The sequence below is a fragment of the Papaver somniferum genome, chromosome 5 (assembly GCF_003573695.1).
Source record: "Papaver somniferum cultivar HN1 chromosome 5, ASM357369v1, whole genome shotgun sequence".
Taxonomy (NCBI): Eukaryota; Viridiplantae; Streptophyta; class Magnoliopsida; order Ranunculales; family Papaveraceae; genus Papaver; species Papaver somniferum.
The window spans coordinates 122,867,433-122,891,552 of NC_039362.1; the positions used below are offsets into that span (position 1 = coordinate 122,867,433).

Sequence of the window (24,120 nt, forward strand, 5' to 3'; positions counted from 1 at the left end):
TCGTTTAGGAAAAAATTCAAAAGTAATTTTTCCAAAAAAGATAAGTCTTGGTTGACCCACATCCACACTCGAACCCGAGCCTTGCCCGCCCGACCGGACGGACGACGACGTGTGTGCGTACTTCGGTGGGAAGCACCGCGCATGTGTAAAATGTGTGGTTGCACCAACCAGCCCATTGCCTAAGTCCCATCCCTGATACAAAAGTGTGTATGACCCAAGGGACCCTCTAAGATAAAAAATTCAATATTTTTGGAGAGGTATCATCTTTAGTTTCCACTATGTGGGACTAAAGGTTCATTCACAAATAGTGAAAATGATCTAGGGACCTTAGAGACTCTATGGTCCTAAGTTCCATTCCCACCAAGACTATAAAACCAAAACAATAAAACCCATTTTTCCAACAGTTACAACATCATCTGCTTCTCATTGTCGTCTTCAAAATCACCACCAGGACCAACAATATCAACCATCTGAATCATTCTAAACCCTAATTTCTCCATATCTTAAAGTATTCATCAACTCAAGCCCTAAAGAAAACTATTTCATACCACTTCTTCGAATTCTTATGAATTTCTCAGTTACCACAAATTCTTCAAACCCTAACTTCAGATTCTCCCTTCATTGAGTTCTCAATTAATCACTAATAGCAGCAGAAACCCAATCCCTGATTCTTCTTCTCATCTGTCTTATTTCACCAAATAATAGAACCGATCATTTCTTCAGTCTTCTTCCTGGATTTTCCCTCCTAATTTCTCGATTTCTGTGTAGATCTCTCATCTCTGAAATCCATGGCCGCGTTATCTCGGTTTCACATAGAAGAAGAGGAATAAAAACTGATGATAAGAAGAAATAATTTCTTCTCTGATTTAGATTATGCGTAGGAATAGAAATTGATACATGCACCCAACTTTAGGATGTAGACCACCACCAGTGACAACATTTTCCATTCAACTGTCTGTTCTGTGAGACTGACAGTTCAGCTCGTTTAACAAATTCCGCAACTCTGGTACGCTTCTAATGCTCGCAGCTTCTTCATACGACATCAGAATGATCTCATTCTTTCGCCACTGGTTTCGTCATTTCCTTCTCTTCAACATGATGAGAATATATCCAGGATTTAAACGAGTTCCATTTCCTTTTGCTCAAATGACTCAAAAACACCTAATAAACTCAAAATCAATCATAAGATACATAATTTACAAGAAAACTCGCAATGAAAGCATAAACAATAGATAAATATCAAGGTGTTTTAGACACCTATCAATTATCTAAACATTTTTTTTATCATATGTATGATTCATGAAAAGTCTTAAAGTGTTATATGAAATTGGTTAAGCATATAGTGCAATTGATAGTTTCGGCTAAACTACATGAACAGGGTATTATAGACGGTTCGGTTATGGTACATCCTAACCAGAGTGTGTATTCAGCTATGTTAATTTCAAGTCAAGTTTTTCATCTAACGGTTGATTATTGATTGCTTGGTTCCAAAGCTATTTTAGCTTAAACCTAAAGTAACCTTGATCTTGAAAGTCTATAAAAGGAGAACCTCTAATAACTGAGATCTTTCCCTGACATTATTCTTGTGTTGGTAAACTAGAGTCGTCCTCTCCTTCAAATCCTTCTAGGCTCTAACGACTAAAAATACTTCACATAGGGATTTGTGAAGCCAGGTCTAACTATCTTTATTTTAGTGAGATTGCTCCGACAAACAAGATAGATTGAAATCACAAAGTATCTTCGTCTCATAATTTGTGATTCCACAAGTTTCGACTTGTGAGGTGAATAATAATCTAGGTTGCTCTTCGGGAGTCATAAGACCGGATTTTGAGGTTTGCTAGACTTTGTCTATTACAATTAATTTCCTACCTCACCTTGTTCTTTGATCAGAACGGAAATCACAAATAGGCTTATCTGTGGAGGAAAATTGGTTTAAAGTATTCAATTGAGTTGAAACAACTCTTAGGTAATAAATGACATTAGCTAAGGGAATCAATTGAATCCTGCTAGGATTCAAGAGGCGTAAGGAGCGCGACTGTAACTGAATTACTGTGACGGTTTAATTCAATCTCAACTACTTTCTAGTCCGCGGTTATGATAGTAGGCTAATGTCTGTAGCGGCTTAATACAATTTGGTGTTCATATCTGGACTAGATCCCAGGGTTTAACTGCGCGCATTTAGGGTTTCCTCGTTAACAAAATTTTAGTGTCTGTGTTATTTCTTTTTCCGCATTACATTGTTTTTCTTTATAATTGAAATATCACTGGTTGTGCATTAATCAATAAAAGTATATATATCCATATTTGTTTGTTGGATACGACTTGATTGATTCTTGGATACTGATCTTTGGAATCGTCCAAGTGCTCTCACACATAATCAGGTTCACAAAATTGCTTCTGTTAACCTTGTGATTGTGAGAGAAAGAGATATAAACTCTTCATATAATTCCTTGATTGAGATTCATTAAGTCGAACTCTCAGAATTGTATTCGAGTTTAGTCCATACAGGTTGCCTAAGAAAAAGTTGGTGGTGTATTTTGGTACCCCACGTTTTCACATTATCTGTGAGATAGATAAGGTAGTGGTGGCTCTGGTGATGCTAACAACAAGCAGCAACTTAGAAACTGGTTCTGGTGAAGTGTCAGGTGCAGGCGGAATTTTATATGAGGCTGTGATGCAGAATAATAGATTTGAATGAGTTTGAGTTGATGCTAAGATGTGACAGGGAATCAAGAGTATGGACTGAGTGAAGCAGTGAATGTAATAGGTCTGGTGCAGTTGAAGATGATCTATGTTTACAGAAAAGAAATAAATGTTGTTGGTTAAAGTTACATGTGCAACTGGTGCTGGTGGAATTCAGAGAGTATGTGTTTGCATCAGTGTTTTGAGATGGAACTGAGCATGGGAATGTGAATGTTGCTGTTGTGTGCAGTTGATATGAAAGCTGGAAAAGGTAACTAAATGACTTGACAGTTTGGTTGATGTTGGTTCTGGTGGATGCTTAGATGAATGTTAGGACATATAAAATAATTATTATAAAAAATTGTTGGTGCTAATATTGAAGTGCAATAGGATATTGAGATAGTTATGGTTATGGTGAAGTTAGAACAAGGTAAATTAACTTTTCAGTTCCAAAACACTGACTAGCTTAATGTGAGTGGGCTCTGACAGCTTAAGAAAATGGTTAAGATTAAGATTCAGTTAAGAGTTGAGATTTGGAAACTCATGGTCTTTGTGCGCAAACGAAAAAGTGGATTCTATTCCAAGTAATACTGTTGGGACAAGTTAGAGTCTAAAAGAGGAGATCTCTGTATCATACTATTATTATCTTCTCTACTTTTGTTCTAGAGTTTATACATGAAAACTTTTATTTTTCTTCTTGTTATGAACTCGATGAACATGATTTAATTCGTACTATTGGTTATGGATTAATTTAATTTCACAATTTATGCTTGTTTGATTGATACGTTAGTTTCGTCTCATTTTTATCGATCATTATTCACTAGAAATATCGCCATGTATGATTGAGTGTTTGTTTTGTGAAGTTGCAAATTTGTAGAGCTTACATTCATATGTATTGCTAGATTGGGGTTTGTTATATGTAAAAGTGATAAATTCCTGATTGCAAGTAGCATAAATATGGTTATAGCTTGTAGTGATATATCCTTGTGCTCATATTAGAATCATGAATTTTGTTAAATCGGATTAGTGCGCTTTCCACGTTCGATTACATTGATTAGCCTTATTTCACCAAACTTATTGCTCCTCCGGAATTAAACTTGATTAGTGCTTTTACACATTAGGTTGTTTCCTTGGTAGAATTCATATTCGCATCCTTTAATGTGTTTGTTGATGACATGAGAAAATTAGTGGGATATTCTTGCGATCCAGGTATCCTAGTGCTACTGATAATGAGAGTTTAAATATCAATTCTAATTATTATACAAGAACATGTTTGTGAATGAAGACGAAATCCTTGACCAATATTTTCACATATTTTATTTGTGTTTACTTTTCGTTGTTTGCTTTTAATTTAGTATTAGTTTATAAAAATCAGAAAATTCCCCCTTATTATTTATAGGAAATCGAATACACGTAACAATCCCAGTCCTCTCCATGGGAGCGATCCTTTCTTACCCTTACTTCATAATATATTTTGAGTAGTGAAACAGAGTAATTTATTTTTTTGCGAGTTCGACATCTCTCCATTTTCTCTAATATCAAATGAATGGGAGCAAGGAGAAATTAGGAAAAAGTATGAAAAAATGGCTATAATGATTAATTTTCTTAATCTTTGTGTAAAACCAAACAAGCATATCTTTTAGAAACGGGGGAGTATTTTTTGACTTACGGTCCAAAAAATATTCCATTTTTAAGTTTTTTATTTATTTTTATTTTTATAAAGAGAGAGAAAAAAATTGTATTTCTGTCGTTTTTTTTAAAATGATGACGTCAAAATGATGTCATTACGCGTGGCTAGTGTCCACCTCGTGAGAAAATAATAATTTTTCAAACCAAACTAAAAATATATTTTTAAAAAGGACCTTAGAACAACTGGACTAAGTCAGCAAGACCAAATAGACACACTTATTCTGATATTAGGACCATTTGATAGTTTCTATAAAAAAGTTCTATACATGTTGTGATTTAAGAATCCATCCCTCCCTTTAGGGCAATTCCTACAAAATTGACTCCGATTATGTGATGGGAAAATCACAAAAACTAATGGGAAATTGGACAAATTATTGGTTTTCCCATTGCCGTCGACAAAAAACCGCGTGCTTCTTCATCAATCGCCAGAGACTTTTCTTAAATTGTCTGAGTAAATTTAATATTTTTCAACACTTATGATATCGTATTTTACCTAACTTTATGTAATATTTATATTGTAACTTTGTCTAATTTTATCTTATAAACAGTTTCTTTATTTAATTTTATTATGTTATAGCGTTATTGTTCTTATCTTCCCCTGGAAAAAGATGTGGAAGTCTAGCTTGCCCCTAAAGTTAAACATTTCATCTGGAAAATAATGAATGATTGTCTTCCTGTTAGGGATAAATTTTCGGAACGTGTTCGCCTAACTCTCTTATATACAACAAGACCTAATTGTGCTTGTAGGATTTTCTTTATGGCATATATGGAAGATGAGATGTTTCTGTATTTTTGAGAATGTTCAGTTGCAGGTCGATGTTCTGGTTAGGCAAATAAATCAAGCAATCGATGAGTGATTAAATGTTAATAGAGGGAATTCTCCCACTGTTCAGACCGTGCAACCTAATGGGAATAGGAATGTGTGTGTTGATGGTGGTTTTTAGCTTAGAGTTAAAATCGTAAAACCTTGCATCTGACGTCACTCTGCAAGAAAACGGTGCCGTGAGTGCTAACCTCTCCACCGGCATATTTATTGAGCCATTCGATATTTACATGAAATTTATCCAGACTGGCGAATGTAGCAACAATCCCAAACACTCTGTAAATTTCGGCACCTCGCTAATACAAGACTCACTGAGTACTTTCCTGTTCTATGTTCCCCGGCAGAACCCTTAATATCTATATGGCATGACGGATTTATGTTCACTCGCAACGGAGTAGCATGAACCTCCAAGTACCAAAGTTAATGCCATCGCACAAAATACTCAAATGGAAAGCACACTGCATTCTGTAGATAAGGATTTTTGTGGCAAAATTAGGGTTTCGCGCCCCGCGCATACACTAGACCCCGTTGGTCGAAAAACTATGCTTAGCCAAACTAGGCGATTAAATCCACCACATCGCACTGGAAGTGTGGCCACGCCCTAGATTGCTGGCCCCACTTCCCATCGACCAATCAGGTCGCTTTAAATCCTCCACACTCACACAGAAGTGTAGCCACGGCCATGCCTGGCCGGCCTTCTTACATTAACCAACCAGGTTACTTTAAACTCGTCACAGTGTTGAAAAGAAGGAAACCGCGCCAGATGACCGCAAAGCCAATTGGCTTCCCAAAAACGCACCAACATTGCAAGCAACATGCCGAACATGCCAAACGCACATACCAGGCACACATGCCAGATGCACATGCCAAACGTGCCAAACATGGCCACTCACCCCATGCGACATGCCATATAGGCTAACTAGGGTTTCGACAATCCAAACCCTAATTTAGGCAAGATTTCCACACCAACGTGACAAAATTTTCAGTGGCTATGGCTACGCGTGCAATCGTTCTAAAGGCATGCACGATCCATGCCAGCCATGCCGCAATACCGCTAGCGCAAGTTAAAGGCGCCACTGCCAATTAAAGGTAGCCATGATCGACAACTACCTTTCCTCCTGAGATGCGATCTCAGCCATCCAAGTTCGCCGCCAAACTAACGGGCTTGTGGCAACTTTTGAGTGACCATGCTGTCAAAACCTAAACTTTGGCCGCGGCGCCTAATTTCGGCCACAGTGCCGAGCCCTAGCCTTGTCCATGCCACCGATCCTTAACTTTAGTCACGGATCCAAATCTTAACTTTGGCATGCTAAACACTACAGGCGTGGCCATGCCACGTCTACTAGCATGCCACCATGCCACAACTACTAGCATGTCGCTATGCCACGGATACTGGCATGCCACCATGCCACGGCTACTAGCATGTCACTATGGAACAACCACTGACATGCCACCATGCCACAGCTACTAGCATGTCGCTATGCCACGGCCATTCGCATGCCACCATGCCACATCTACTAGCATGTCATTATGCCACAGCCACTGACATGCCACCATGCCACAGCTACTAGCATGTCGCTATGCCACGACCACTGGCATGCCACCATGCCACAGCTAGTAGCATGTCACCATGCCACATCCACCGGTATGCCACCATGCCACAGCTACTAGCATGTCGCTATGCCACGTCCAATGGCATGCGAACATGCCACAACTACTAGCAAGTCGCTATGCCACGACTACTGGCATGCCACCAATGCCACGGCTACTAGCATGTCACTATGCCACGGCCACTGGCATGCCACCATGTCACAGCTACTAGCATGTCGCTATGCCGCGGCTACGCCATTGGCATGCCACTATTCCATGGCTACGCCACTGGCATGCCACTAGCATGCCGTTATGCCATGGCTCCGCCAGGCGCTACTATGCCAATGGCGCCACTTCGCTATACAACAAGATGCGGCCATAATCAATGGATACTCTTCCTCATGAGATGTAATCTCATCCATCAAAATTCGCCACCGAGCCGTTTAGCTCGTGACAAGTTTTAGGCGACTAGCCAAAACGAGCCTAGCATCACATATGCTATTTACCTACGACAAGCCTCTCATTTTTAAATTTCCACACGTAGCAAAGAGCTATATGTTTTCCATAAAAACACTCGAGGCGTCAAAACATGTCACAAACTGGAGGATACTCATCAGGATATTGGTCTGGCAGTTTACAGCGTGCGGCGTGCAATACGCTCGTTACAGAAAGTTTCATAAAGCGGGGCGGTTAGTAATGGCAAGAAGTAATAGTGTAAATGTATCCTTCATTATGGAAACATAAATTCCAGGCGTTACCCGTTACTCCCTTCTTCCACCTCTCAATTGTTTCCACTTCCCACGAGACCAGGGTACGTTTTGTTGCGACTTGTATAAATAGGTCTCACCTATTTTCCACCAAAGTTTTGGTCAGCAACAACACAGTATCTGGAAATCACCTGGTAGCTTTCCATTCTGCTATCTAGTTCTACTTTCATATACAAGTCATAAACAACCACACCTTCAGAATCAACTATTCTGGTCTCAACACTCTCTTCGCTTCCCTCCCTAAGGCCAACCCTTCTCCTTCACTTTGTGACCGAAGCAATCCTGGAACGACCATTTGTTGGTTTAGGCCAGGATTGTACAGATTGATCTCTCGAATCAAAAGTACTCCCGCGCAGTACATTGTTTAGGGTTTAGATTCATTTCTCATCCACACACCCAAAATTACCAAAATCAGCAGAAACGGTTTTCACCCACAAACAATTGGCGACCACAATGGGAGATTAATCTCTCGGTTACAATATCCGTTTCCAATTCCAAATTTCATTCTTCAACCTGGACATCAGAATGGTAGAAGCAAACGATCCGCGCGGGGTTCAATGGCTCGGTGGTCAGTTATTACACGATGAGGAATGACTGGGGACTTCTCACAGTCACAACGTCGTCGCCCATAAAACTCAGACTTACGCCCGGAAGATCCATCTTGTTGGGAGACCCTAAAAGCGAGTAAGTCTTATTAGACAAAGTACATAATCTACTACTTCAAGTTTTCACATAGAAACCGATAGCCATGTTACCTCCAAAAATTTCATCCCATACTTTCTACCGTCATACAACATTCACGGTTCCATGACTCCCCTGAAATATTCATGCTTCTAACAGTCATGACCAAAACGACATTATTCTAAAATTCATTTCAAGGAATAATCCAAAACCCTCATAAGTAATAATTATCTATCAATCCAGAAATATCAAACCATAAACCAGGCGTTTCGTTTACCTTTCAAAAAAAAAAAGCCTAAGCAAAGGAAGTTCAGAAAATAAAAACATTCAAGGAAAATCGCCTAGAAAAGGCTCGTTCTTCTTGGAGAAAGCGTCCTTCATGCTTTGAAGAGCTGCCTGCTTCAGCTTCAACTCCTGGGACAACTTCTCGATTTCTGCCTCCTGTTGATTAATCAAACCCGCGGAAGGGCCATCAACCGCTTCAGCCTGCAGCCTTTGGATCTCGGAAAATCCATCACTGAACCAGGAGGCATTAAAATCAAAATTTACACACATATCCCGATGGAATTCCCAGCTTTTGACTACATCTCCAGAAACAATGTGTTCAGTCGCACCACACATGTCATGAATTGAAGATAAAGTTTCCTCCACGCGCTTAACCAATGCAAAGCGACTATCAACCTTCCTGGTCGTGGCGATGTGCCCATACCTCTTCCACATCTTGGTATATAGCTCCGCATACTTCACGGGCACACTGAATCCTCAAACCAACACATGACCTTCGAAAGGAGCCTCAAATGGAGGATCAAAAACAACACCTGCGGCTAGATGTGCGACTAGCAAAGATTCTTTGGAAATAATCACGCCCGTTGTTGCGACAACATTTTCCGCCATGGGAGACACAGCAGCATCTTTATGATGATCAACCTCCATCTCCATATTACTAGTGGGTACGGTTTTCATGATTGAAGACAGTGTTGCATCTTCATTTCCGTGGACCTCCATCTCAGAATTACTTTCAGAAGCGGCCTCCTCCTGTAAATAACTCCAATTGAATATTTATTCGGTATAAGTAAATAGCCCAAGAGAAAAACGTGTGGGAGACTCACCGACTCATCTGTGGACCCACTAGGATTGGAAGAGGACTCGCTGCCCCGCTCTGAAGAACTTTCTCCATCACCGTCAGACTTTGAGCTTTCTTCTTCTTCATCTTCCTCTTTACTGCGGAGAGGCTCAGTATCGCCAGACTTTTCTTCGGAAGGCATCACCTTTTGGCCACTTGCAAGTCCAGTAAAGCCGTTTATCTTGTTGAGACCCTGAAATCAAAAGGGAAGAGATTTTCAGTGGCAACAATTCAGAATATTTATGTAAGACGACCAAATCAGGAAGAAAATCATACATACTCGCATATTAGAAGAACTAAAAGTCACAAGAGATGTCGAATCTGACTGAAAACCACCCGTACGGTTTTTAGACCTTCACTCCTTCTTCTGGGGACTATCCACATCCGAGTTAGGAGATTTCCGCTTAGCAGTAGAAGGCTCCCTCAACAATGGATGTTCCGCTAAAGTCGCAGGGGAAGGCTTGCCACGAAAATTTTCCACCATGTCATTCACAAATCCATGGATGACAAGGAACTCATCCTGCCAGAACACGTTGTACCTGGAGGTTGTCACTGGACTTCGTTCTGAGAGAAAGAAACGAAGACTTTTACCTGGCGCGAGAACACGGGCATCAAGGATAGCTGGCAACAATTCTTCCGAAGCAACCGGCTGGCGAGTAAATGGGACCCCTTGGTCAAAACCCATATGCCGAGCCGCCCTGTCAATATTATAAGGGACTGCCTTGAAAGACCCCCGGAAGAAAGATGACAGGTGTCCTGGGATACAGCTTCGCATAAATACAACCTCTCCAACACTCATATTCTCTCCAACAGAAAGCAAAGTCAAGTTCGGAGCAGCGGCGATAGTGTTCGGCTGAATTATGGACGCATGGACTGGAGCCCAAGGATGAAATCTAACATCATAGGCATTGTCAAGAAAGTCGGTGAGCTTTGATCCAGATTTTGGGCGCTTATTCAACCAGCGCGGTATTCTGGAGCCGCCGCAAGACTCGGGAAGTGAAGTCGACAGTTTGGGAGCATATTTTGCGAAGTACTCCCACAACCATGTTTGGAGAAAAGCGACGTGAACATACGAGTCCACTTTCATATAACCATTTGAAGTGTACATGTCCGCGACCATATGGTCCAAATGGGTGTACAAAGAACCAAGAAACAAGCCACCAATAGGAAGAATGACGCCTTTCACCAATTTGATGGAAAATTTAATGAGCTCATGTCTTATCTCCTTCTTACCAGAGCCGCCATCGAAAATATCTCTGGACAGCCACAGAGCTAAAAATGCAGCAACATGGAGTGTATTATCTAGCACTAGATCCGACTCCGGCTCATCAGGGAACCACTCAGACACCCACCAGCTATAGAAGCACTTCGTCTCGTAATCCTTCCGAGCGAATCCTTTGACTTCTCTACAAGAGTGGCACGCATTTCTTCTTCATCGTCGGACAACGTGATATCAAGATTCCTTGTTATGGGAAGGTTCAGCAAGATGGCTACACTCTCTAAAGAGATGGTAATTTCACCCCACCTACATATGGCCGTGTGAGTATCCGGACACCATCTGGAGATAAAAGCGAACAAGCCCGAGATATCTTTCCTAATTTGAAGTGTTGCAGAAGCCATGACAGCATCGATGATTTGCGCCTTGGTCAAATTGGCCTTCACACAGTCTTGAGTTATCATGAATTGCATCCATCTATCAAAAGAGCGCAATGGACTCTGACAGATTTTGAAGTCAATGGGAGAAGCAAGATACTCTTTCCTCTGAAGGCAAAACCGCATTACACGCCCCGGTCGAACTGACTGGACCTCTTCTTTATTTTCTGAACCGGTCAGAAGGATCGCCACATACTTGGGATGGGTTTTCCTAGGCGAAGAAGACTTTGTAAAAAATTCATCATCTGTGTTTGGCTTGGAGTTGTTAGCACTTATCGATGCGGCGGTAGAAATATTTTTAGGTGACATCTTAACAAAATTTCTTATACTATTCCCACTTTCGAGGTAACTACAACAAAGCAAGAAAAGAGTTACTACTTTGAAGAAAAAACATGCATGGAGATTTTGTCAGGATCTGGGTACAATAATCAAGAGACAACAACGAGTTTCCTATGAAGAAGTTTTCCTTGGCCGCATGTCATGGTACTCACGGCCAAAGAATGGGGACCGATGCTTGCTTGACGGGATATGTGTGCTGCCGCGAAAAAAGAAATGCTCTTGGCCGAAACCATTTAACACCACAGGATCCATGCTCTCGGCCAAATCATTCCTTGCCACGGGAGTTACACTCATGAACAAAGGAAACCCTAACAACTAGGTTCTATGGAAGGAGTGAATATAGTTGTCCGCGCTCAAACAATTACCTAGCATGTTAATTGGTTTCTTTTCTATTCACGTTATATCTAAACCTAATATAATACTGCTGGCGCAAAGAGGAGTTATTCATATCAAAAATATTTTGTGTAAGTCACGCCTATGGCTAGGGTGTACACCAAAACAAAAGAACAAAGAAGGAACGCTGGAATACATACCTGAAATAAGCTTGCCCACTGTGTTGCTACTGCTTTGCCGCTAGCTCCAAGATGTGAGAACAAAATCAATGTTACGAGATTAAGAGGACGGGTAACACCTTTTATAGGCACAACACTTTTAGGGGTTTGAATGGAGGAAGGTTTCAAATTTGGGTTATACACTGAAAGAGGCAGCCGAACCCGCGTTGGCAAAGCTCCATGGCACCAACATGCCGCGGCCAAGATAGCGCCATCAGTCCGCGTCCCAAGCCGACGCTCCATAGCTCCATCTTCACTGCTCCACGGCCAAGCCAGCACTACGCCAACGCTTCATGGCTCCATCTTCACGGCTCCACTGCTATTCCAAGCAAGCCACGTCATTGGCCATTCCAAGATATCCACGCCATTGGCCCTTCCAAGTGAGCCACGTCATCCACCGTTCCAAGCCAGTAGCGCCAATGGCTCCACGGCCAAGCCAAGACAAGCCAGCAGCGTCACGGCCAAGCCAAGTCAGCAGTGCCAACGGTTCCAATGCCCTAGCCAGCACCAACAGCTTGCATCCTCCCAGCGCTAGCTTCTCTGCTCGATAGCCGATGCACCTGCGTCCTTCTCAGCGCCAACTTTTCCGCTCTTGAGAAGTGCCATCCGCAGCCCAAGCCAACTCCAACCGCGTTCTAGCCAATTCCCTAGCCAGCAGCGCCATAAACCATTCCTTAACCAGTAGCCAAAGATACCGTACTGGTGCCAACATCCCATGGACAAGACGAATTTACGCAAAAGCCGCCAACACAAGGATCACGGATTCCTCATGCCTTCCACCAAAGGTTAGTTGAATTTCCTTGGCAATCTCTCCACGTCTTGCTCTTTCGATTTTACTCTTGTCTGTCACCATCTCATGCTTACTCCGCAACAATACCACTGTTACGTGCTAAGCAGGGGACTTAATTTTGATAGTGGTTTTTAGCTTAGGGTTAAAATCGAAAGACCTTGCATCTGACTTTTCGTTGTTTTCTTTTAGTTTAGTATTAGTTTATAAAAATCAGAAAATTCCCCCTTATTATTTATAGGAAATCGAATACAAGTAACAATCCCAGTCCTCTCCGTGGGAGCGATCCTTTCGTACACTTGCTTCATAGTATATTTTGAGTAGTGAGACAAAGTAATTTATTTTTTTGCGAGTTCGACATCTCTCCATTTTCTCTAATATCAAATGAATGGGAGCAAGGAGATATTAGGAAAAAGTATGAAAAAGTGGCTATAATGATTAGTTTTCTTAATCTTTGTGTAAAACCAAACAAGCATATCTTTTAGAAACGGGGGAGTATTTTTTGACTTACGGTCCAAAAAATATTCCATTTTTAAGTTTTTTATTTATTTTTATTTTTATAAAGAGAGAGAAAAAAATTATATTTATGTCATTTTTTTTAAATAATGACGTCATTACGCGTGGCTAGTGTCCACCTCGTGAGAAAATAATAATTTTTCAAACCAAACTAAAAATATATTTTTGAAAAGGACCTTAGAACAACTGGACTAAGTCAGCAAGACCAAATAGACACACTTATTCTGATACTAGGACCATTTGATAGTTTCTACAAAAAGTTCTATACATGTTGTGATTTAAGAATCCATCCCTCCCTTTAGGGCAATTCCTACAAAATTGACTCCTACTATGTGATGGGAAAATCACAAAAACTAATGGGAAATTGGACAAATCATTGGTTTGCCCATTGCCGTCGACAAAAAACCGCGCGCTTTTTCATCAATCGCCAGAGATTTTTCTTAAATTGCCTGAGTAAATTTAATATTTTTCAATACTTACGATATCGTATTTTACCTAACTTTATGTAATGTTTATATTGTAACTTTGTCTAATTTTATCTTATAAACAGTTTCTTTATTTAATTTTATTATGTTATAGCGTTATTGTTCTTATCTTCCCCTGGAAAAAGATGTGGAAGTCTAGCTTGCCACTAAAGTTAAACATTTCATCTGGAAAATAATGAATGATTGTCTTCCTGTTAGGGATAAATTTTCGGAACGTGTTCGCCTAACTCTCTTATATACAACAAGACCTAATTGTGTTTGTAGGATTTTCTTTATGGCATATATGGAAGATGAGATGTGTCTGTATTTTTGAGAATGTTCAGTTACATGTCGATGTTCTGGTTAGGCAAATAAATCAAGCAATCGATGAGTGGTCAAATGTTAATAGAGGGAATTCTCCCACTGATCAGACCGTGCAACCTAATGGGAATAAGAATGTGTGTGTTGATGGTGGTTTTTAGCTTAGATTTAAAATCGTAAAACCTTGCATCTGACGTCACTCTGCAAGAAAACGGTGCCGTGAGTGCTAACCTCTCGACCGGCATATTTATTGAGCCATTCGATATTTACATGAAATTTATCCAGACTGGCGAATGTAGCAACCATCCCAAACACTCTATAAATTTTGGCACCTCCCTAATACAAGACTCACTGAGTACTTTCCTGTGCTATTTTCCCCGGCAGAACCCTTAATATCGGTATGACATGACGGATTTATGTTCACTCGCAGCGGAGTAGCATGAACCTCCAAGTACCAAAGTTAAGGCCATCGCACGAAATGCTCAGATGGAAAGCACACTGCATTCTGTAGATAAGGATTTTTGTGGCAACATACAAAATCCAGCCAATTATTGTGATAACTCACAAAAAGCTCATAAACCCGACTAATTTGCAAAATTAGGGTTTCGCGCCCCGCGCAGTACACTAGACCCCGTTGGTCAAAAAACTATGCTTAGCCAAACTAGGCGATTAAATCCGCCACATCGCACTGGAAGTGTGGCCACGCCCTAGCTTTCCGGCCCCACTTCCCATCGACCAATCGGGTCGCTTTAAATCCGCCACACTCACACAGAAGTGTAGCCACGCCCATGCCTGGTCGTCCTTCTTACATTAACCAACCAGGTTACTTTAAACTCGTCACAGTGTTGAAAAGAAGGAAACCGCGCCAGATGGCCGCAAAGCCAATTGGCTTCCCCAAAACACACCAGCATTGCAAGCAGCATGCCGAACATGCCAAACGCACATATCAGGCACACATGCCAGATGCACATGCCAAACGCGCCAAACATGGCCACTCACCCCATGCGACATGCCATATAGGCTAATTAGGGTTTCGACAATCCAAACCCTAATTTAGGCAAGATTTCCACACCAACGTGCCAAAAATTTCAATGGCTATGGCTACGTGCGCAACCGTTCTAAAGGCATGCACGAGCCATGCCAGTCATGCCGCAATACCGCTAGTGCAAGTTAAAGGTGCCACTGCCAATTAAAGGTAGCCATAATCGACGGCTACCTTTCCTCCTGAGATGCGATCTCAGCCATCCAAGTTCGCCACCAAACTAACAGGATTCTGGAAACTTTTGAGTGACCATGCTGCCAAACCCTAAACTTTGTCCACAACATCAAATCCCAGTTTGGCCGCGGCGCCTAATATTGGCCACAGCGTCAAACCCTAACCTTGGCCACGCCACCGAGCGCTAGCCTTGGCCATGCCGCCGAGCCCTAGCCTTGGCCATGCCGCCAAGCCTTAACTTTAGTCACGGAGCCAAATCTTAACTTTGGCCATGCTAAAGAATACATGCGTGGCCATGCCGCAGAGCCCTAGCCTTGGCCATGCCCTAGCCTTGGTCATGCCGCCAAATCCTAACCTTTTCCACGGTGCCAAGCCCTAACCTTGGCCATGCCGCCGAGCCCTAGCCTTGGCCATGCCGCCAAGCCTTAACTTTAGTCACGGAGCCAAATCTTAACTTTGGCCATGCTAAACACTACAGGCGTGGCCATGCCACTAACATGCTGCTATGCCACGATCACTGCCATGCTACCATGCCACAACTACTAGCATGTCGCTATGCCACGGCTACTGTCATGCCACCATGCCACGGCCACTGGCATGCCACCATGCCACGGCCACTGGCATGCCACCATGCCACAGCTACTAGCATGTCGCTATGCCAAGGCCACTGGCATGCCACCATACCACATCTACTAGCATGTTACTATGCCACGGCCACTGGCATGTCACCATGCCACAACTACTAGCATGTCGCTATGCCACGACCACTGGCATGCCACCATGCCACAGCTACTAGCATGTCGCTATGCCACGGTCATTGGCATGCCACCATGCCACGGCTACTAGCATGTCACTATGCCATGGACACTGGCGTGCCACCGTACCACAACTACTAGCATGCCGCTATGCCGCGGCTATGCCATTGGCATGCCACTATGCCATGACTACGCCACTGGCATGCCACTAGCATGTCGTTATGTCATGGCTCCACCAGGCGCTACTATGCCAATGGCGCCACTTCTCTATACAACAATATGCGACCATAATCAATGGCCACTCTTCCTCATGAGATGCAATCTCAGCCATCAAAATTCGCCACCGAGTCGTTTAGCTCGTGACAAGTTTTAGGCGACTAGCCAAAACGAGCCTAGCATCACATATGCTATTTATCTACGGCAAGCCTCTCATTTTGAACTTGCCAAACGTAACAAAGTGCTACATGTTTTCCACGAAAACACTCGAGACATCAAAACATATCACAAAATGGGGGATACTCATCAGGGTATTGGTCTGGAGGTTTACAGCGTGCGGCGTGCAATACGCCTGTTACAAAAAGTGTCATAAAGCGGGGCGGTTAGTAATGGCAAGAAGTAATGGTGTAAACATATCCTTCATTATGGAAACATAAATTCCAGGCATTACCCGTTACTCCCTTCTTCCACCACTTAATCGTTTCCACTTCCCACGAGACCAGGGTACGTTTTATTGCGACTTGTATAAATAGGTCTCACCTATTTTCCACCAAACAACAAGTTTTGGTCGGCAACAACACAGTATCTGGAAATCACCTGGTAGCTTTCCATTCTGCTAGCCAGTTCTACTTTCAGATACAAGTCATAAACAACCATACCTTCAGAATCAACTATTATGGTCTCAACACTCTCTTCGTTTCCCTCCCTAAGACCAACCCTTCCCTTTCACTTTGTGACCGAAGCAAGCCTGGAACGGCCATTTCTTGGTTTAGGACAGGATTGTACAGATTGATCTATTGAATCAAAAATACTCCCATGGAGTACATTGTTTAGAGTTTAGATTCGTTTCTCATCCACACACCCAAAATTACCAAAATCAGCAGAAACGGTTTTCACCCACAAATATTGTGGAAATTCCCCTATAGTGGTTTTGTTAAGATTAATTTTGATGCTTATTTGTTAAAAGAAACAAAAAAAATGGGAGTTAGACTAATTATGTTTGATGATACAGGGATATGTAAAGGAGCAATATGCCTCATAGAGATATCTAAAGATGAGGAACAAGTTGAAGCAAAGCAGTATTGGAGGCGATCAGGTGGGATGGAGAAAAATGAGTAAGAAAGATGGAATTAGAAAGGGACTCTTCAATATTGTCAATGCTATTTGGTGCAATGTTGATTCAATTAGTTGGGCAAACAACAGTTAAATAAATTCTTGTAAGTTCTTACTTAGGGACTTTGAGGAGTGGGAGTGTTCACACATTCACAGGGAAGGAAATAATATAGTTGATTCTCTACCGAAACAGGGAAGGCAGAATATACATCCTATGTTATGGGATGACTGTCTTCTGTATAGTTAAGTAATCTCATCAGGGAGAACAAGTATGCTTAGGGTTGTCAACAGAATCTATCGTAATGGTAACTGGCTTAGCTGGTACCATTACTGATAATTTCTACCGGAATCCCAATACTGATAATTTTCGGCGGAATTCTCAAAATCCTATCAAATACCGTTTCGTCAAGGTTATCGGATACCGGTAAAATTACCGATAAATGCTATTATCTGACAGAGTTCTACATAACCTGTTTTTCAGACACAAATTCAATTAAAATAAGAAGCTTTCGGTTCAAAATCCATACCAAACACAAAGTAAACACATAAAAACGTTCCATATTTGCTTAGTTACATGTTCTTGCAGAAAAAAAATAAAATCAACAGACAATAATTACCGGTAAATACTGTTATCGATAGTTAACCAACCAGTATGTGCCTCAGCCGGTACCGTTTCGTTAAGACAATAATTACCGATAAAATTATGTTACCTATTTCTGATTACCGTTATGTCGCACAATTAACTACAGAAACTCGGATCATCGGCAACGGCTACCGGTATCCCATAACAGCCTTATGTATATTATTATATATCTTAAACTGTAATCTCATCAGGGAGAACATGTATGCTACTGTTGATGGTGGATTTTTAACGAAGGTCGTATTTGTAAAATCACATCAGAAATTGTGAACTCTGATCATGTTAGAATGCGTAAAAGGTTATGTATTCGCTTTCCGCAAGAGAAACGAATTGTAGTGTTATAACCTCCATACATGACGGCAGCATCAGAGACTCTTGCTTAAGAGTTCTCGATATTCCATGTATCTCATACTGAGCAATTTAGTATCCTTTCAATATGTGCAATGCATTTGAAAGATGTATGGTGTCTGAACTTTCCCAGATTGATATATGATGCTGATCACATCATATCTAAATGCTCCTAGACATATTGCATGCTAGTATATAGCCACAAATTAATTAAATCCAGTCATCAGATTCACCGGTTGAATTCCTAGATAATAATCAAATCTAGTCGCAATAATTCCTAGATAAACCCTAATATTTACTTACTCTGATCCTTGGCTTTTCCCAGTTGAATTCCATGGAATAGTAATAAGTATTCACCTTCTGGGCATTTGGGGAAACCCGATTAAGCCCCGAGCAAAAGGCGCGGGTGCCTTTAGTAATAATGCACAAAGGAGCATCCAGACACATGGAAGAACTATGATTGGAAGTTTGATCAAAGAAGGAAAAGGAAGAGAGAGAAAATATTAACAAAATAAGAAAAATAAGAAAACCGTGGAATGGGGCCTACACGGCCGGCCGGCTAGCCGTGCGCCGGTTTTGGCCAGTCTCTACTCATTTCCTTATTTTTTCATATTAATTTATTATTATTAGGGTTTCCTCTTTCAAGGACTTCCTATTTCTATCCAAAACTCCCGGAACTTCCATACTTATCCATAAACCATGTGGTTAGCAAAGCAAGTGGTCCCGCAACTATCATGACTTGTCTGTCTACCATGAGAAATATTAAAATAATATTATTTTAATATTTTTAACAGTGGTCCTTCCACCACAATTAAGAGTTTCAGTTAAACTCAAAATCTTCATAAAGGGATGAAATAATGCTCGATGAACTATCAGAAAATATCAAAATTCACAGGATTGGTCCGCTGACAGCATGGAGACACGGTTATGGTCGTCCCTTTGGCTTGCAAAAGCTGGTCCCACCTCTTTTGATGATTTTTAACCTAATTAATCATCCAGAGTCCATATTTGATTCAAACTCCTTCCTGTAACTGGGAATAGTCATCCACACACCATTAGATGGTCCCACGACCACCAAGAGCCGGTTCCACACCCTCTTGACCTGTCCCCTCTCTTTACGTAATTAGGTTTACTACCTATTGATCAGTCAAGCACAATTTTAACAATGATTAAACATCAATTAATCATCCTTTCACCAATTACTCTGTAAAGGAGTCTGGTAAATGCTCAGTCTAGTATCCGGACACTACATGGTCGGTCCATTACTCATGTAGCCAGTCCCTCTCTCATCCATTGGTTGATTCTCAGTTAATCATCCATTGATCATCCAATGGTCGTAATTAGGGTTTTGAATTGAATGCTCTATCTAGCATAATTTTGAATAGGTTCAAACACCAATATTTTAAAATTGATCCAGCAATCAATATTTTAATTAATTAAGTAAGTAATATTCGGTTAATATTTTGTTTGGTCTTGCTACCAAATATTCGTGGATCTAGCAGTATTTGCTCTGACTAGCAATACTTGCTTTAAGCATCAATGCTTCATCTAACAATGGGTCACGACCAACAAGGTTCAGAACCGCCATTTCTGGAAATATTGATTCTACTATCAATATTTAATTGCTTAGAGCAATATTCCTCTTATTGATTCAACTATCGATATTCGAGTCACAGTATTTCTCATGTTCGTTCAGCTATCAACATTTTAGAATTTCATACCGATCCAGCCATCAGTATTTCATTGGTTCATCAACCAACATTTGGTTCGTCAGTCGATCATTATTTTAATGTTATAATATTTCCTCTTCATTCGACCGACTCATGACACATGGATCGAGAAAGACCTTCTATGATCATTCGGTAATGATTATCTTTACAAGTGTTATGATTTATGATCGATCCAGCAATCTCAGAAAACCATCACTAAGTCATCCGACTATCATTTATTGCTTCAGCTGACATAGTGATATGTCACGGTCATCGGTGACCTAATTCAACATTCATGGTCTGCAGAGCATGTTGATGTTTCAACATTCCATGTTTCATGTATTACAATCTTGAACTTCGTTTGTTCAGTTCATAAGACTCATGGTCAAAGGTTAACAATTCAGACATCAATTCATGTTACATGGGAGGATATCACTCACTAGGGTTTTGGTCTGGCGGCCTACAACATGTGCGATGTGAGGTACATCCACGATGAGAGTTGTGGTAAGTCGTGCTGGCAGTTAAAGGAGAAAATGAAAAATGGATGGTTGATCAACCAAGTCTCCCATGCAATATGGAAGTGGTTTTTGCACGATCTCCCACTTTCCATTCTTCTACTACCTTCAATTGTCACCACTTACAGGAGATCGATGTGCTGTTATAAATAAGTTTCTGAAACCTAGGATTTGATAAGGAACGATTAACCCAACTTAATCACGACATACGAGTCAGACTCATTGCTGCCAATTATCAAACACATTCAGAAGATTTCTCTCGTCTACACACAAAATCATCTTCAAAGCAGTTCAACACATCGCATCACCAACGTATCAATCTCCATTGATCTCCACAGAATCTCATATTCCCTCCCTATAGACTGACCCTTCTCATCCTCTTTTAACCGAATTGAACATGAAACGGCCATTGTCTTGGTTTATGCTAGGGTCCTACATATTAGTCTCTCGAACTCAAAGCACTCATGTGCAGTACATTTGTTTAAAGGTTCAGACGATTTGCTGCTTCGAACCCTTACTTCAGCGAGCACTTGCCTCCTCCACCACTTTTTACCGAAAACCCCCGCAGGTCGTTTTTACCCGCGAACAACTACTATATCTCTTTAACTGTTAATGATTAGGCTTTTTTTCCAATTAATAATAATCAAGAAAATGTTATAGCATTAGTTTTTTTTTTTTAATTGTTGTTGTTTTTAATGTAAACTAAATCAACAGTGGGATAATAATGATCAAACTTGTTAATTTTTCATGACGGAGAAACACGTTTTGTTCATCCACGTGGCTGGACAAAATTTTCAATATACCTGTTTTCATGGAAACTGCCCTTAATCTTTTCCTCCTCAAATCGGTTGTTTTTTCCCTCTTAATAACAAGGAAAACAAGTAACAAATTGGGCCGGAGGTGCTAAAATCTTACGAAAATGAATAGCCCTTTTAGAAAACAAACACAGCCCAAATTCAATTGGATTTTTAGGGTTTGGTTGTCACATAATCCTCGCTCTCTCTCTATTTCTTCTTTTCTCGCCATCTTTCCATCTCTTTTGTCATTAGCCATCTCAAGCAGAAGACAGCAGCGGCAGCAGAGAGAGTCATAGTTTCTAGGGTTTTCAGAACCGAAATCATGGCAGACACCAAAGCTGTTACCATCAGAACCAGGAAGTTCATGACTAACAGGCTTCTATCCAGGAAGCAATTCGTAAGCATCCTAATCTAAAACCTCTTATCATTTTTATGCCGTAAGATTACAAACCCTAACATTTTGATGATGGTTTTTGTGTAGGTTATTGATGTTCTTCACCCAGGAAGAGCTAATGTTTCAAAGGTAATCTTTACTTTTGAATGATTTTGTTTTATTTTCTTATAACATGATAGATCGAAGTGAATAGAAAGGTTGATGGTGATTTTGTGTGTTTTTGTATTCTGTAGACTGAGTTGAAGGAAAAGCTTGCAAAGATGTACGAAGTGAAAGATCAGAGTTCTATATTTGTCTTCAAGTTTAGAACTCATTTTGGAGGTGGAAAATCAACTGGGTTTGGATTGATCTACGATACTGTTGATAATGCTAAGAAGTTCGAACCTAAATACAGACTCGTCAGGGTAATGAATACTAATCTTTTCTTTTGTTTAGTTTTGATTTAATTGTAGGTCTTGTATATCATTGGGCAGCTACTATGTTATTTATATCATATTTGGTAGAAATTTCAGATTTTTTGTGCTTATCTTTATCGCTGTTTGCTGCATTTGGTCTGTTAGCTTGTTTTTCTTTTTCAGCTGAAGCATTTTTCTAATTTGTTTGAAGTTATCCAAAACATTAAGGCCGGTAGACTATATCGTTGGCATGTATGCGAGGGACTTACATAGGAGAGCCAAAATAGTTGATAGTCTTGGTTTATGGTGATTAAATGGTATATTACTACGCATGTTGAGTGCTTTTGTAATCAACCTTCTGTTTTTCTTATATGATTTCTTTGCACACTCAAGCATCACAGACCTCTTCTATCGGTGTAGGACATCTATGAAGAAGAATATTACTGGCAAGGCCTATGTTATGATCTATTTTCAGTGACAAGCATGTTATTTGTTTAGTAGATTCTCATAATTAGACGCATATGCACACTTTGCCTTAGCAGGTGCAGATGTTCAGTTTTGATTAGTTTGACATCGAGGAATGTCAAATCATTGTTGTAAGTGTGCTATGAACCATATGTATTGCTATGAATCATATGTATTGCTAAGAACCATCTTGTTTATAAAAAAAGATGAGGAAAACGAAACTTTTGGTAGAGTCAGAGATGATACTGTGCTCCTTTTAAATCTGTCACTGTTTGCTGTGTTTGGTTTGTTAGCTTGCGTTTTTGAGCTTATGGTATATGGACATTTAGGGTTACTTTATGCCTGAGACTTGTGTACTAGAACCAACAAAGTTACTACTCTTGGTTGAATCAATATAGACTTTAAGTTACTATATGCATGTTATATGCTTTTGTAATGTACTTGCTTTTGCTTGAATAGTTCCTGTTTACGTTCTCTCCTGCTAGTGATTATAGCTTTAGAAATGTCATGATGCCCTTCATAGATAAAGATATTACTATCAAAACTTATGTTATGATCTATTTTCAAAGACATACTCGTTTGTTCAGAAGATTCCTGTAATTGTCCAGATGTCCTCAGTTTTTCTCCTGAAAATCATATATTAATGAACCAAGTTCGCATACCCTGGCTAATCAAGGGTAGTTGTTCAGTGTTAAATTGTGCCCTAACAGTTGCAGTTATTGTCCTTTATATGGTTATTTTTCTACATTCTCATAAAATGTCATGACCTGGCAGAACGGACTTGATACCAAAATTGAGAGATCAAGGAAACAAATCAAGGAAAGGAAGAACAGGGCCAAGAAGATTCGTGGAGTTAAAAAGGTCAGTTTTTAATTGTACTTCAATAATTATCTTGCTTCTTTCTTCTCCTGTTGCTTAGCCTCTTTCTCCCATTTTTGTATTCCTGCAAACTCTGGCTGATTTTTTTTTATTGATTTGCAACTCTTCTGCAGACCAAGGCTGGAGATGCTGCCAAGAAGAAGTGAGGTGTTAGAAATGGAATTTGCTTTCTCCTATTTTGTTATGGTTACTTTGGCCATTTAGAGTCATTTTTGTTAGGAGAATCATCTAGTAAGGTGTTACATTTCCTGTTACATTTACTTAGATTCTGAGTTAAAAACTGAGGGTGCTAGATGTTGAATTAAAGTATTTGTGACTTATTTTCGTCTTATAAATGTGTTTACTTTATTCCTCGCAATGAAAATTTGGATCATAGAAAGTGAAGCAGCAGCTGCATGAATCAGGTATGGGCGCTGGTTCATGTGCTGTCTGATTTGCCTCCCCAAATGCAGACGGTTGACCATACATCATGATACATACATGATGGTTTGGTTATTTCTTTAGCTTACACTGTGTTGCCAGTTATTGTCGGAATTGAAGCACCCGGTTAATAGTTGATGAGAATGCTTGTCCTTAACATGGTTGCCGTGATATACTTGTCTGAGTTGAAGGACTTGATTATAGTAGGCTGATGCATCTTGGGCGAGAGTATGTTTTTGCGAGATTGGTCATGTACGTCTGTGGGATAGCAT

General features: G+C 40.5%; 1 protein-coding gene across 1 annotated transcript; it reads left to right on the plus strand.

Moving 5' to 3' along the window:
* The first annotated feature begins 21,505 nt into the window (after positions 1–21,505).
* On the plus strand, positions 21,506–23,786 carry LOC113282557 (40S ribosomal protein S24-1). The gene is made up of 5 exons (XM_026531590.1): positions 21,506–21,692; positions 21,777–21,818; positions 21,923–22,093; positions 23,324–23,410; positions 23,542–23,786. Exons 1-5 carry the CDS (start codon positions 21,618–21,620, stop codon positions 23,572–23,574), a joined length of 408 nt encoding a protein of 135 aa, XP_026387375.1. The 5' UTR covers positions 21,506–21,617; the 3' UTR covers positions 23,575–23,786.
* Positions 23,787–24,120: the final 334 nt, after the last annotated feature.

What these genes read in the sequence shown, in the direction of transcription:
- LOC113282557 (XM_026531590.1), top strand. Translation starts at nt 21,618, where the DNA reads ATGGCAGACACCAAAGCTGTTACCATCAGAACCAGGAAGTTCATGACT. An exon ending in TTCTATCCAGGAAGCAATTC is followed by an intron (nt 21,693 to 21,776) that starts GTAAGCATCCTA and finishes GTTTTTGTGTAG; the next exon opens with GTTATTGATGTTCTTCACCC. An exon ending in GAAGAGCTAATGTTTCAAAG is followed by an intron (nt 21,819 to 21,922) that starts GTAATCTTTACT and finishes TGTATTCTGTAG; the next exon opens with ACTGAGTTGAAGGAAAAGCT.